At 41.7% G+C, this 15922-nt stretch overlaps 1 protein-coding gene across 4 annotated transcripts in view; it reads right to left on the minus strand.

The window, feature by feature from the left end:
* The window catches only part of CLSTN1 (calsyntenin 1), a 93084-nt gene extending 79477 nt beyond the window's left edge, over positions 1-13607 (minus strand). For 3 of the 4 annotated variants that reach the window (XM_072608801.1, XM_072608799.1, XM_072608800.1), the window contains exon 1: positions 13237-13606. In XM_072608801.1, coding sequence (XP_072464902.1) covers positions 13237-13381 — 145 coding nt within the window. In that variant the 5' untranslated portion in view covers positions 13382-13606. Of the gene's footprint in view, positions 1-13236 lie in introns of all 4 variants that reach the window. The other variant, XM_072608797.1, reaches the window with a different exon arrangement.
* Between the last annotated feature and the right edge of the window lie 2315 nt (positions 13608-15922).

Consider the following 15922-nt stretch of genomic DNA (forward strand, 5'->3'; position numbering starts at 1 on the left):
CTCACTGTGAAAGGTGACCCACTCAAAGCCTCTCAAAGCAATCCATTCCACTTCTGGCCAGCTCCAATTGTTAAGAATATTATCTTTATGTTATAGGATCTAAATATGCCTCTCTGTACTACTTCTTCTATCCACTGGCTCCTTATTCTTGACCTCTGGGGTCAAGTAGAGCAAGCTTTTTTATCTTCACTATGACACCCTTGATACATTCATAGACAGCTCAAAGTCTTCTCCAGGCTACTTTTCTGCAACCAAATGAATATTTATATCCCACTCTAAGATTCTTAGAATCTTATTAAATGACTATTAGTTAAGAAGCAAAAAATATTTCAGGTACTTTGAGATGGAGTTTGTTTAAATCTTTGCTAAATAAAAATGCCTTTTATAAGAGCTATGAACAATTACCAAATGGAGATTCAACAAACACTTATGAAAAACAGCCCCTGAATCACTGTCTAATGGGGAAGATAACATGCAAACAATTCTGTACTTTCAAACAAAGCCGAACTCAGAGTACAGGATACACAGTCAACTTCTCAGTCAAAAGATTGTCCATTTAATAGTGGCAGGTAAGTGGCACACTAGAGAGAACTTGGGACTTGGAGTCAGTCAGGAAGCCCTGAGTTCAGACTCTGCCTTATACACTTAGTAGCAGTGTGACCCTGGGCAAGTCAAACTATCTCTGCCTCAGTTTCTCCATCTGTAAAATAGGGAGACTAGCACCTACCTCCCTAGGTTGTTGTAAGGATAGAATGAGTTAACATGAAAAGTACTTTATAAACCTTAAAAGTACTAGCTAGTGTTATCATCAAGGCATCTTGCAATTAGCATGGTTCCAGACAAAGAGCACTCATCTGAGCAGCTCTCTTGCTAAAGGCTTTTTCATCATTTACCACTCTTTCAATAATTTTACCACAGGGGCGAGTAGAGCTAGGAGATGACTTTCAGATTCGTCCAATTAATTTTATTAGCTATTTCTAATTATTTAAAACGTGACAAAATGGATTAAGGAGTAGGGAAGGATATCAACTACTTAGCCTAACACAATACATATCCTGACAGGTGCCAGTGGTCCCAGTCAACTATTTGCAAGCCTTCTTCCTCAAGATGAGTGATATATATCACCATGGGATACAATTACCCTATATATGAGATCTCTCCTCACATCCTTGAGGCTACTGGGATATAAAAATGCTAATTACTATTATTGTCATACAGTCTATTACGAGGCTTAAGCAAAGGAAGTTAACAAAGTGACAGCTTTACACAGAAAATTTGTCAGTGCCTCAACTAAACAGTAAAAAAAAGGTGCTAAATAAGTTCTGCCTGTGGCACCTCCTGAGTTCCCATGGGTTCATTATCATCACAACAGAGATGACTCTTCTAATCCCTCCTAAACTCCTACCAGATCGTTCTCAATAGTCTACTGGGCATCTCTCTAAACCTGAATGAAGTCTTCTAAGCTTCTAGAACTCATGTACAAAACAAAACTACTTACCCTTCCCACAAACTTCCTCATTTCTGTAGAGGACAGGACCCTCAACAGGAAGTTACCTAGCAACCTCACTTCATAACCTGGGAACTATGCCTGACCTTTTCCCTTTCCCTCCACATCGCTCCCCATCCAAAAGGTTAACAAGACAATTCTGCCTCCGTAACATCTCCCACTCAGGTTCTCTTCTACTTACACAGGCTCTGACCCTGTTAAGATTCTCCTCATCTCTTGTGTGGGCTACGTCAATCTCCCCTAATTGATCTCCTTGCTTCCAGTCTCCAATTCATCCTTCAGATAACCACCAAATTGATAATCCTGAAACACAGATCTGACCTTATCACTGCCCCACATATAAATCTCCAATGGCTCCCAAGTACCCCTAAGAGAAAACACACAATTCTCAACCCGGCATTTAAAGCCTTCCACAACCTGGCTCCTGCCTTTCCAGTCTTATTGCACCGTATATCCCTTCATACACTCTGCTCCAGTTACCCTGATCTAACTGCTCTGTCCAGGCTAGCTGTGCCTTTATAGAAGTGGTTCCCCATTTCTGGACTGCGTTCTTCCATTTTCATCTTAAAGAAGCCCTAACCTTCTTCAAAGCACAGGTCAGACCTTTCTTGATGACTCCACATCTCAGCCCTTTCTCACTTCTGAGAGTACCTTGTGTTACTTTGTATGTATGGACTAAAGTGTTTGTTGTAACCTCATTTCTCTCTCATACACACCATGCAAGCTCCTTGAGGGTAGAAACTGATGTGGAGTAACTTCTTTCCACCCACACTTTACATAGAAATCCATCACCATCCTTAACTATGTCTACAATAGGCTAACTGAAAAAGCATTACATTCTTCATTGCAGAGTACAGTAGCAAACTTTTAAACATCCCTTTGTATACAGAGCCCATCCTCCACAGCTGCCAGTGATATTCCTAAAGCTTGAGTCAGGTGACAAACATCACTTTCTAGCTCAATGAACTCTACCACATCTCCCTGCCTTTAAGACCAAACAAAAATACCTCTCGCACCGCAGCCCTTTACAACATGATTCCAAACTCCCTTTCCAGTATTCCTGTCCTTTACACACTGTATATCTAACCAAAGTGGCCTTTTTCAGGGTCTTCAAATGACATTCCATCTCCCACCTCTATGCCTTTGCATAATCTGGTCCTGATACCTGGAATGCCCTCCCTTTCCCCCTGCCATCCCTTCTAATTTCTAGTTTCTTTCAGAACTCAACCGAAGAACCACTTTCTTTCTGATGCCCACCAGCTACTAGAACCTCCACCAAAAAATTAGCTTGTATTTACTTTGTACAATTATGGGAGTACATGTTTCTCAACAACAGAATGTAAGCATTTTGACAGCAGGTCATGATCCACTTTTGTCTTTTATATCTTCAGCATCCAGCACAGTGCCAGGCACCAAGTGGGCACTTAATGAATGTTTACTGAGTGCCAGAAATAGAAGTCCCTTCAACTGAAGATTTCATTCTATATGAATTACTCCTAAAGAGTTAGCTTTTTTAAAATTATGAGTAACTTAAAATTAAAGTACTACACAAAGGAAAAGAGAGATAATGGAAAGATCTCAGAAAGTGCATTAATATTCATATGAAATATAAAAACAGACACATTTCAAGTAGCTCAAATGTAATAAGATGATAAAAGCACCTTTTTGCAAAATGCCCATTCTACATTTAACTAAAGATTACTAGTGGAAAAAGAACCACCCTCAGCTTCACCCTCAGGAAGACCTGGTGTTTAAATACAATCTGCCACATAACTGTCAGGATGTGACCCCGGGCACAACCTCTCAATCCCCCAGGGAACTTTCTGAGACTGCAAATTAAAGGGCAGCTGATAAAGGGAATTTCCTCACAGTGAGTTCCTTGAACCAATTAAATCACAGACACCCCCCCCCCCAAAAGTTAAACACACACAAAAAAATCAACTAATCAGCATAATCAAAAATCATCAACTGTCAATGCCTTCTAAACTAGTATTTTAAATACTCTACATTCCCAGTTCCTGATTTAAAGCCAGAGGTTCTTGTTACTGAGGAGTGAATGTCTACTTCCAATATAATTAAGTAGAAATAATTCGCCCTATTTAAGCTGCAACAGGAATAACGAAACATTTTAGTTGCCCTAATACTAAAATAAATTCAATATCCTGCCACCCCAAAGGTCACTACTGGAAATGTAATTAAATATAGGTCATACCACAAAAGTTCATTTTGAGGAAAGTAACTGCAAAAACAGACTGCTGTAATAACCATCGTATGTATGAAATGATGATAAAAATGTATATAACTGACCAAAGGCACTTATGGAAATATATCTTCATCTATATCACTAAAGTACCCAAGACAAACTCCAGACAAAGTGCTTACCAATTATGTGGTTGACACAAAAGTCTGAAGCAGTAGTTAACATGCTGAATGCCAGCATCAGGCTCAAAAAGGGTCCATGTCCACTAAAACTGGTATAAGTTTAGGCAGAAGAAATGTAATAAGGGTGAATTCAAAATCAACTACATAAGTATAGCTAGGGAAGGGGAGATGTAGCTTATGAATAATTTGGGTGAAAAATTCCATTGAAAATCAAAAATCTGGAATGGTAACCTAAAAAGCTAATTCAATCTTAAACCACATTAACAAAACATGGCATCCAATTCTACAAGCTGGTATTTATCACCTACTATTATGTAGGAGGCACCATGTTAAACTATAAGGAGACAAAACTAAAACTGTCCCTTGCATTCTGCTGAGGATATAAAACATCTAGACAGATGAATACAACATAATTTGAGGAACAGGATACTAACTAGAGGGCTCAAGAAAGGCTTCCCATAGGAGGTGGCATCTACATTGTGCCAAGGAAAGCAATCATTCCAAAGTATTGTACAATGATGGGACCTAAAGGATATATCCCCTAACAGTAAGACTTTTGACAAACCCTTACTTCAGTTTCTCCCTTACCCCTCATACTATTAAGAACAGATCATATGGTAAACAGATTTTGTCCAATGCTGGGTTCCACTAGCTAAAATAGGACATCTATTCATTGATGGCAATCGTTCTTGAAACTCAGGTGAAATCAGCACCTTATAAACAAAAATCTCTATTCAAAATTAATTTCCCAAAGCACCCCAATTTTTCCAATAGCAAAGCTGATCCTTCAAATTAAACTAATCTATGGTATTAGAGCATTAGAAAAGACAAGGTATAAGAAGATATTAGACTACAAAAACAATTAGAATGTTCATTAGGATGGACAGCTCTACTTATTTTCTATTTCACTAAAGGTTTATCAGAAATTCCATTGTAACAATAAAGTCTTTTTCTAAAATTACCAGTCAATTTAATCTTATAGTGCCTCAGGGTCAAGATTATGATTAAAAAATTAATGTAGAGCATTATAAATACACATGTATTTAAATTATAAAGAACATGAGAAAATATATATATATATATATGTATAAGCTAACATACCATTCCTCCACCCTCTACAGAACGTAAACTCTTTGGGGGCAGAAACACACTTAGTATTTAATAAATGCTTGATGATCTACTAATAAATATATAGAATACAATACTGACTCTTGTAAGTTGCTTTTTCCAAAAGATTACTAATCATATTTTCCTCCTTGCCTTTTTCTCCTAAAAATAAAGAAAAAAAATTCTGATTAAGTGATTCTGGCAATCATTATACAGTCTTAGACTGCCAACATTCAATATCAGTCATAATTACTTTATTGCTTCTTTACCATTGTCTCCTGGGTCAAACAAATTATGTTAATAAGAACTATAAAATATTGCTTCAAAAAACCCACAATAAGTGCAGTATTAATGTCTCTGTCTTCCATTAAAATTTCCTCAAAGTTATAGTTTCTGCATAACATGAGGTAACTAATTAAAGAAGCATTTCTGAATAAGCTGGAAGATGTTGTCTTATATAATGAACCCAAAGAGCTATAAAAATCTCTAAAATCTGCACAGTTACTAAAGAGGAGAAGACAGAATGATTCCCCCTATGTGACTCTGAAAGATCTTCAGGACTTAATACCCCTAATTCTGCAATCTCATTCAGCTCTTAATTTAATAGATTCTTACAAATTTCCAGTAGCCTATATTAGAACTTCCAAAAGGAAGTTCAAGCGGCTTGCTGTCTGCACAAGTTGGACTTCTGACTTTCACCATTCATACACCACAGTGCTCTATCTGGTTTCTCCAGCTCTTCTGTCACAAAAGCCCTACAGGACAACCTATGCATATCAGGCCCATCTTTACAGACAAGTATGTGAAGGAGACCCAACTAAGATGGATTGCCCAGTTCTATAAGTTAGCACTGGAATCCAGTGTTCCTGAACAAGGACCGTGCTCTTCTCATTGGTCCTTCAATAGAAAATAGAAAAACAAACAAATCTACCATTCAGATAATGACAATCATGGACAAACAGGCTCAGCAGAGGAGGAAAATTTTTGGTTTTCCCATCATTGTCATACGATGTTTTTTTCTTAACTGCCATAACAAGAGCTATGATGCATTTCCACTAAACTCGGCCCACTCTTTCCTTTCCTGTTCTAAGAGCCCAAGTGGGAATCAAAGCCAAAGGAGCTGTCTCCTACAATTAGATATGGTAGACAGACACTTGGAATATCACCTTAAACTGAAGACAACAGTGATTAAACCAAAAATGCAATCTTTAGGTCACCTGTGACTGACAGAGACCATTACTAAAAACAGAAAAAGAAGCAAACTGTTAAGAGTTTGGGTAAATGAAGTCATGGAGCATCTTTGGTCCATTTCTTCATGAATGCATTATGAAAAAAATACAATCAGTTTTCTGTTCAATATTTTTTTTATTTTCCTATTATGCACTGGCTGTCTAATGCACCTTTGGCATTCTTATGAAGAAGGGCTTCTCATCTGACATTATCTGAAACAAAGAATGTGCCCTAACCAAGGAGAAACCAGGCAGTCATCGCTTGAAACATCAATTCTAGTCACTGGATAGACATAGAGCCATTCTCAGGTAGAGAAGTAGTTAAAAGATAGGAAGACTTTTCAAAAAGAATTACCAATTAAAAATGACCACATGAAAACATGCTGCAAATCACTAATAATAAGGGAAATGCAATTTAAAAATCTGAGGTTTTAACTCACATGAAAACTGGTAAAGATGACCAAAAATAAGAATGGACAATGGTGAAACTATGGATTGATCCAATAATTCTGAACACCAATTTGGAATTATTACACAAGAAAAGTGACTGAACTCTCCATACTCTTTGACGCCATGCCCCACTACTGGGCAAAGAAGTAATAGACAAAAAGTCCGAACCACACAAAAATGTTCAGAGTACCACACTCGATGGTAGAAGAACTGGAAACAATGTGGGCACTAACTGAAAAGGAAATTGCTGAAAAAACAAACTATGGCATATGAATGAAATGGAATATCATTATACAATAAAAAATGACCAAGGATATATAAACTCATGAGTGCCTATGCATTCAAACAGGTAGAAAGGTGGCACAGTGCTCAGACCACTGGGCCTGAAGTCAGAAAAGTCTGAGTTCAAATTCAACCTCACAAACATTCTAGCTGTGTGGTCCTGGGCAAGTTATATAACCTGTTTGCCTCAAGTTCCTCACCTGTAAAATGGGCATAACAACACTTCTCCTCCAAGGTTGTTGTAAGGATCAAATGAGATCATACTTGTAAAGCATTTACAAACAGTGCCTAGAACATAAGAGGTGCTTAATAAATGCTCACTATCTTCATCATCATTATCACCTTCATCATTATCTTTATTCAGATGATTTCCAAATCTCATAACCAACACTCACCTCTCACCTGGACAGGTACCTTAAACTCATCATGGACAAAACAAATCCTCAATTTCCTAGTTCTGTCAATCACTGCCCCCATCACCCAACTTCAAAACCTAGAAGACTTTTAACTCTCAATCACTCCCATTCCTAGCCAGCTGCCAAATTCTACTAATTTCATCTCAATCTCTCTCCACTCCATCCACTTCTAGTGCAGATTCTCATCATTTCCAACCTGACCTGTATCCTGTCATTCCCCTTTAAAATGGGGCAGAGGGTGAGAGGGAGGGGGAGAACTGTAATGTAAATACTAAAGGAAAGCACATCTCCTAACTCATCATTGCTTGAACTGCACCCTAAAAAATCTTGAAGTTTTGCAAAGTCGTCAAAGGGGTTCAATGAAGAAAAGAGTTGTCAGGTCAGATGTGCATGCACAGCAAATCTGCCGACTTTGCTATGTATCAGTAACGTATAATGTATGTGTTCAGCAAATGCAAAGAATTCTGGAGACTGGTGGAAATTGAGCATGCGACAAAGTCACTCTGACTAGAATCAATCATCAAAAACACTGAAAGTACCAAATAATTTATGTTGCATAATTGATTTTCTCAGTACAGAGACTAAAATATAACATAGTTTGTTTGGCCTTGAATTCTTTGCTTTTGCTTTGTCTTATGGGTTACAAGGTCAGTTTTTTTTTAAAGTTGTTGCCTTTCTGCAAGTCAAGAAATACTGATCTCCAAAGAAATGAAACTAAAAATCACTCAAAGGTAATAGGGAAATGGATGGTAGATATGAACAGGCAACAAACAAGAAATTATGGAGAACAAGACAGAAAATAAAGGATTTTCTCAAAGAAATGTTTGAGGAGAAGATAGGTAGGTCACCACCATCAAACAGTCTATGTGCTGTATTTGTACCACTCTTACTTTAAGAGAAAGGGAGAAAGACTTCCGGCACATTAGGTAGAGCCCCAATAGCAGCCCTGTGAGAAGACATAGACAAGAATTCCATAAGCCATACAGGCAGGTATAGATGGGCTGCAACTTGTATCTTTGAAGAGAATCCTCATGTTAATAAGATCACAAATTCATCTGAACATCTGAGCATTTCTTTTCTTTCCACCTGCTATAATCAATTTTATGACAAAGTCCATTATAAACTACTGGGTACAAACAAGAAGTCTGAAGATCTAAAAAGGTACTATTGTCAGTAACTAAGACTTTGATTAGAAAAGAAATACCAAAAGTCTAATATGAATGCCAATCATTTTATGCTACCAAATTTTAAAAAGTTGTTTTTTGATTCTGATAAAAATCCAGAGACATTTATAAACACAACACAGCACATTTTAAAACACAACTAAAATTTTACAAGGGAAAATGGGATAAACCCACTCCCCAAAAAAATACGGGCTTAAATAAAAGGAAAAATGCAAACTGCTGTGAAGTATCATTTACTGGGTCAGCTATCATATCTAATATTGTTCCCAGTTGCAAAGTACTTATTTATAGTAATCACATTAATCTCAACAAGTTGTTTGTATTATTTTTAGATTTAGAGCCAAAAAAATGAGGTGTTTTTTTTTGTAATCAGCTTTGTTATTTGGTACCATTTATAGAAAGCATTTCTTTAAATTTTTACTTTAAAGATTTTCTGTCAAGCTTCCTCTAAAGTTTCAATTAAAAGCAAAGAATTCTGACACTGGAAAAATATAAGAACCACTGACACTCAACTAATCATCAAGCCTTTATTAAAAAATTTAAGAGGGGCTTCAGGGTATGATTAAAAGAACTGAACTTAGGTCAGGAGATTGGGGATACAGTCCCCACTGACACTAGGCTGTATTAACAAGTCACTTGACCCTCTTCAGTTTCCAAAGCTGTAATATGGGCCCACTACCAAGGGGGCCACTCAGCTATAAAATGTACTACCAAAAAGTGCTTATTACTGCTGCTACCGCAAATCCCAAGCACTGAAGGGAAGAAAGACCTTTAACAACACAGACACACCATACAGATATGAACCGCTACTACTATTATCATCATCATAACTGCATGTGGTATGTGGGTGTGCTTAATTTTCCTAGGGTAATATTAATTTCTTAAACACCAAAATATGCTAGGAAATGTTGAGAACTTGGGTTCAGGATATGTCTTGCCCACAAACTGTGTAAATTCACAGCTCAGTAACTACAGAAGACTTGATTTTTTTTTTCTGAACCACAATTACAACTAAAATGACATTTAAAATTCTTCGTAAAATACTTGTTAAAGTACAGTATTTTAATATACAGTTCATCCTTCTGTTCACCATTTTGTCATATGGTGACTGGCCTAAAACCAATGGTTTAGAAACCAAATTAACGAATAAGCTGTACTCCTCCAACCAGAAGAGTTGTTCAGAAAGTCATTCTCATGGATGAAAAGTTCATATATTACTAGAAATAATGATCTTTTGTTTTCGAAATTAGGAAGTCATCACAAATTGTACCCATGAACATAAAAACCATCCTTGAAATAAGATTGTGTGTGATATACTTTTATTAGGACGAGGTACTAGCCTCCTAACACAAGCTGAAGAAGGCAATAAGGCAGACCAAGTGATCTGTCCTTTCTGAAGACTCAGAAAAGCTGGTGAAATTACACAGAACAGTGATTACAATAAAGCCCTAAGAGCTCGTACAGTGCCGAGACCACAGTGAAAGGTATAATGTGGGGAAGGAGAACAGGTGTCCTGTATCTGGCCACATTCCAGTAAAGTTAAGAGAGGAAGATAAACTGGAGAGGGCCCACAGAGGAGTGAGCAGGCTGGTGAGAGGGCTGAAGAGGATCAGAGGGATAGCGCTGTCTTCAATGAAATCATGTTGTATCCTCCCAATAGAATGTTACCTCCTCTCCTCAAGGCTAGCTACAGTTTAGATCTTGGTCTTGGGGCCTCGGAGAATAGTATATCATAGGCAATTAATGTTTCTTGAGTTGAAATGAATTCAAAGATTCTGAGGGCTGTTATGTGGAAAATGGCATTATAATGTAGGATCAACGAGTATGTTAACATCTCAGTTGTGTGCAAAAATGTCCTTATAATGACAACTCTCTACAAGAGGAATGGGTAGCTTCAGCAAGTAGCAGGGTCTTTAAGCAAAACAGAAGTCTTCAAGCAAAAGCTGGATAACCACTTGTGCAGGGTAGACTTAGATGGCCCTTTCCAACTATTAGATTATATAATTCTATGAATGCAATTTCATGGTATTTCTAGTCTGCAAGTCAACAGTAATTAAAATGCTCAAGAATGGAAATGCATATAAAACTATATCTCTATAGCCACAGCAACTAATTTATGGAAAAGGGTGGTAAGCAAACTCCTTATGAAAAGATGTATTTTAGCCAACCAGAAATTATATCAATAAAACAAGTTACAATCAAAAAAATGCCAATTTACTTTCACAATCTTTCCCAAGGCTGACAATAAGCCCTAACATTTAAATACAGTATCCTACAGTAAAAAATTCTGTAATTTTGCAAGAGAACTAAAATAAGTCAGTATATTGGTTAGGTTCTCAAGTCTGTACCTAACATTTAAAACTTAGTTTTAATGTAACTTCTTTTTCTAATCTATATTGTAAACTGAAGAAAAATGAGATACTTAGTTGACAAAATTTGAATATGACAGTGAACAGTGTTCAAGAAGTGATGTGAATAAAAAAATGCAGTGTATAATTTTTAATGCTAGGAAAAAAACATGAAACAAAAGATGCATTTTGCCTCCTCTGCCATTTAATTTGTGAACATTATACTCTACACCCAATAAGTCAAGTCCCAGGAGAAAAGAAAAAAAGAATCTATAAATCTGATAAGTTGCATTCAATTTACTTTTTAAAACATCCAAAAAAAAATTCCTCCTCCATTTTTAACAGTTATTCCAGAATCAGAAGCACTAATTTAAAGTACTTTCTATACAGAATACATCTGGATTGCTTTGCTCCAAAGCCAAAGAGATGTTTGCCATTCCAAGATGTATTCAGTGGTATATCTGCAATGCGTAAGTAAGCCCTTCCCTTTGCAAGATCAATCAATATCAAATAAAGGATGTAACATTTAAAAGGTTCAATGCTTAAGGTTCAAAACTACATAATAAACTAAACAAATGTTATTTGCCACATTATCTTTAAAATAATTTTGGTTCCACAGCCCCAGGGAATCAAGGCATCTAAGTTCTTCCACAATCCAAAATATCACCAGGAAAAAAAAAAACTGCACCAAGTGGGGGCGGGGGGGAAACCAGGGAGGGAGAAGGAAAGGAAAGCTGGGGAATTTTCCAATGCAGGACAAGTCCATAGTTGTCGACCTTACTCATGACTTTAACCTTTTCTCTTTTTTTGGCAACACATTACAACCCATATCCGTCTATTAATTTGAAAGCAAACGACCTTTAAAGGGTCAGGGGGAAGTGAAGTTCGATCTGCCGGAGGAAATGTGGATCTTTTAAAGAAATGTGTGGGAGCAGTGCATGGCTATTATATAAGAACCCAATTAAAAAAAAAAAAACAACACGTTTTGCATGTATGTATCTAGCTACTTCCAATCAATATAACACCGAATCAAAAACCCAATAATACATCTGTAACAGGCTCTGGTAGAGAAAAGCTGGGCAGGCGGGTGGGGAGGTGCAGGGCCGACCTCGTGACCCCGACCCGTCCGCCCGCACTCCCTACATCTTAGCCACCCAACAGCCGTCTGCTCGAGGCTCATCCCCGGCCCCCACCCCGGGAGGTGCCAGAAAAGCCTTCTTCCCCGGCCCTGCCCAGCACAGGACCCTCTATCTTCCCCCGTGCTGTTTAACCTTTAATCACCACCCACCTGGTCCAGGCTGCTCCCATCGCCCCAAAGCACCTGCACCTGGCGGGGAGGGGCGGGAGAGCGACACACACACTCACACGTACGGCTCTGAACCATTATCTTTAGTCTCGTCCCCTTACACACACGCAGCTCACACACACGGCTCTGAACCCGCCTTGGCATCATTATTCCCATTAGTCTCGTCCCCTTGCACACACACACACACACACACGGCTCTGAACCTGCCTTGGCATCATTACTCATATTAGTCTCATCCCCTTGCACACTCACACGGCTCTGAACCTGACTTAGCATCATCATCTCACTGGTCTCGTCCCCTTGTACACTCACACACACGGCTCTGAACCTGCTTTGGCATCATTACTCCCATTAGTCTCGTCCCCTTGCACACTCACTCACACACACATACACACACTCACGGCTCTGAACCTGCCTTGGCATCATTACTCACATTAGTCTCGTCCCCTTGTACACTCACACACACGGCTCTGAACCTGCTTTGGCATCATTACTCCCATTAGTCTCGTCCCCTTGCACACTCACTCACACACACATACACACACTCACGGCTCTGAACCTGCCTTGGCATCATTCCTCCCATTAGTCTCGTCCCCTTGCACACTCACTCACACACACATACACACACTCACGGCTCTGAACCTGCCTTGGCATCATTCCTCCCATTAGTCTCGTCCCCTTGCACACTCACTCACACACACATACACACTCACGGCTCTGAACCTGCCTTGGCATCATTCCTCCCATTAGTCTCGTCCCCTTGCCCACTCACACATACACACGCACATTTACACAGCCCCAGAGGAGGGGGAGGGGTGGGCTCCCCCGGCTCGGCCCCGGGCGGGATCGCATCCCTTCCCCCAGCGCCCAGACCCCGGCCCACCAGGTGCACGCGCGCGCAGCCCGCCGGCGGGGGGGGGCGCCCCCTCCAGGTGTACGCCCCCTCCCCCTTCCCCTCCACACACGCACACACGCGCACACACGCACACACACACACACACGGCCCCGGCCCGGCCCGCGCTCACCTCGCGCCGCCCAGCCCCCGCCGCCCAGCCCGAGCAGCACGGCGGCCGTCACGAGCCAGGCGGGCACGGCGGGCGGGGAGCGGCGGCAGCGGCGGGGCGGCTGCGGCTGCGGAGGCTCCGGCGGCAGCGGCTGCTGCGGCAGCATCTCGGGGACTCCCGGCCGGGCCGGGCCGAGCGTCGGGGGACGGGCTGAGGCGGCGGCGGCTCAGACGCCGACCATGGGCCGCCGGCGGGCTGCGGCGGAGGAGGCCGAGAGGGGCGACCGCGGCGCCGGCTCGGGCTGGACTCGGGCTCGGGCTCCTTCTCGGGGCGAGGGCGAGGTCCCGCCGGAGGAGCCGCTGCTGCCGCCGCCACTGCCGCCGTCGCCGTGACGATGCGCCCCCGCCCCCGCGCGCGCGCTCCCGCGCTCCCTCCCCGCCTCCCTGGGCCAGAGCCTCTGCTCTAAGATGGCGGCGCCACCCCCCCACCCCGCCCCGCCGCAGCCCGGGCTCCCCCCCACGGGGGCGGGGCCAGGGGCAGAGAGGGGCGGGGAGAAGCAGCGCGTGCACGAGCGAGCGGCCCGGAGCGAGAGCGAGGGCGCGTGCCCGACGGAGCCCTCCCCCGGCCCGCTGGGCGGACCGGGCTTCTCCGTCCCCTGCAGGAAACTACCACCGCGACCCTAGGGCATCCTAGGGCATCCCACTCCAGGGGCAGCACCCTTTAAGGGAAACCCTCTGGAGATGCTCGAGGGGAAGGGGGTAGGGGAGCGCCCCCCAGGCTGGCACTGTGCCTTGGGTTCTGCAGAGCATAAGAGTCCACGTCGTCATCATGCGTGTTCGGGGGGGTGGGGGGGAGGTCTAGACCCTGCATTCAGAGTGTCCTAGCCAGGATGGCAGATGACTGCAGCACCGCCCCCCCACGCGGGCTTCCTACCCCTCCACTGTGGCCCTGCACACTGCCATCTCCTTCACCTCTAAGCCAGCACCAGCCGGGAGACGGACACCTTCCGCCCCAAAGGGCCCTCCCCAAGTCACTGAAAAAGGCCAGTGTGGGATGAGCAAAGGTTTTCTCCAGTCTCTATCCTGAAACTCAGGAACCCGGTAGCCCATGATGCTCAGACGGTGCTGGGAAAGAAACCTAGAGGTAAAAACCTATCCACTAGGCTTATTTTCCCAGTAATTTGGAATAGTGATGGACGCCAGACCTCCCAATTCCCTTCCAGCACTGAATCCAGACCACAGAAATAAAGAATACACAGAAAAGATGAAAAATCGTGGAATATTGAATACCTACCTATCCCTTCCTGAGCCCCCAACTTCCACCTCTCTAAACCAGGGAGCTCCCCCTACTTCACTAAGATCAAAGCCTTCTGGCTCTAATGCTCTCATTTGGCCTTACTCCCCTGTCTATGTATCCATCTCTCTACACCTATTCCCTTTGCTTTCCTCTCCAAAACAACTGTCTCGCCCCTTCCCAAGATAAGGAAGGAAGTAAAACTTAACAGTTGTAGGGTTCTGGAGGATATACCTTCCAATTCTGAACTGTACCTACAGCCATATGACCCTGGAACAGTCACAACCTCCTTGAGTTTCAGTTTCCCATCTGTAAAATTAAAAGGTTGGATTAAATGGCATAAGAGGGTCCAGATCTAGGGCTTCAGATCTAAGATCCTGTGACTCCATCCTGACCTGATCCATCTTGATCATTACATTGATCCCTTCCCTCCCTCCCACTCTGGTGCTCCTTTCCCTTCTATCTTTCCACATCTTTGGGTCTTCCCTATCCAGAGTATTTAGATTATGAGCCTTTAGAGGGTAAGAATCCCGACTACTTCATGGCATCCCCTACAGCTAGTAGCACAGAGAAGACTAGAACCCGTAGTAAAAGCCCAATAACTGTTTATGGGTAGATTCATTGAATCCACTACTGGATCATATATTTTTTTCCTGCTATGCAAACTTCATAAGTCTTCTCTCAGGAAAAACAGACAAGTAAATGAATAAATGAATTCCTGTAGGGCTTCATGAGGAAAACAAATAAATGACCCAACAACCCAATGAAAATTGAGGTGTAACAATAACTATAACACAAATTAACAGGAAAAAAAGGAAACTGAGTGCTGAGTAATTATGACAAAGCTTATTCACAAAGAAAAAATAAGAGAGAAAAACTTTGAAGGGGACAGAATTACATATATTATCAAACATGATCGATAATTTTGCTGAACTATCTTTTTGGTCTCTTTTTAAAAATTCTTTTAGTGGATAGGGGTATAGTATTTTGGGAAATGAAGGTGATATAAAAACAGAAGCTATCAATAGAAATTTTTTAAAAAGAGAAAAGTGTGAGCCCAGAACTAAGTTTTTGGATGCTGAGCCCATCGGTGAAATGCATGTAGTTCAAAGAGCAAACCAAAACTTTGTAGGATCTGCCAGCCCCCATCTCCCTATATCACCCCCTCATTTTCCATTTTTTAAAAGAAAGACCAAAGTGGGGGAGGATGGGTGAGGAAGATTCTTAGGAAAGGTGGGGCAGATGGCAAGTGAGCTCTGGAAAACTTGTACGTGCTGAGATTTTGCCCACATGAGGATTAGTCAGTCTGGAAAGGAGATCAGTTTGAAGAGCCCCCAAAAAAGGAGCAGTGAAATCGAATTTTCCAGTTGAACAAGGGCCATTGCATGACATGTTTTGAAGGGCTCTTCATGAT

The sequence above is a fragment of the Notamacropus eugenii genome, chromosome 5 (assembly GCF_028372415.1).
Source record: "Notamacropus eugenii isolate mMacEug1 chromosome 5, mMacEug1.pri_v2, whole genome shotgun sequence".
In the NCBI taxonomy this organism is placed as follows: Eukaryota; Metazoa; Chordata; class Mammalia; order Diprotodontia; family Macropodidae; genus Notamacropus; species Notamacropus eugenii.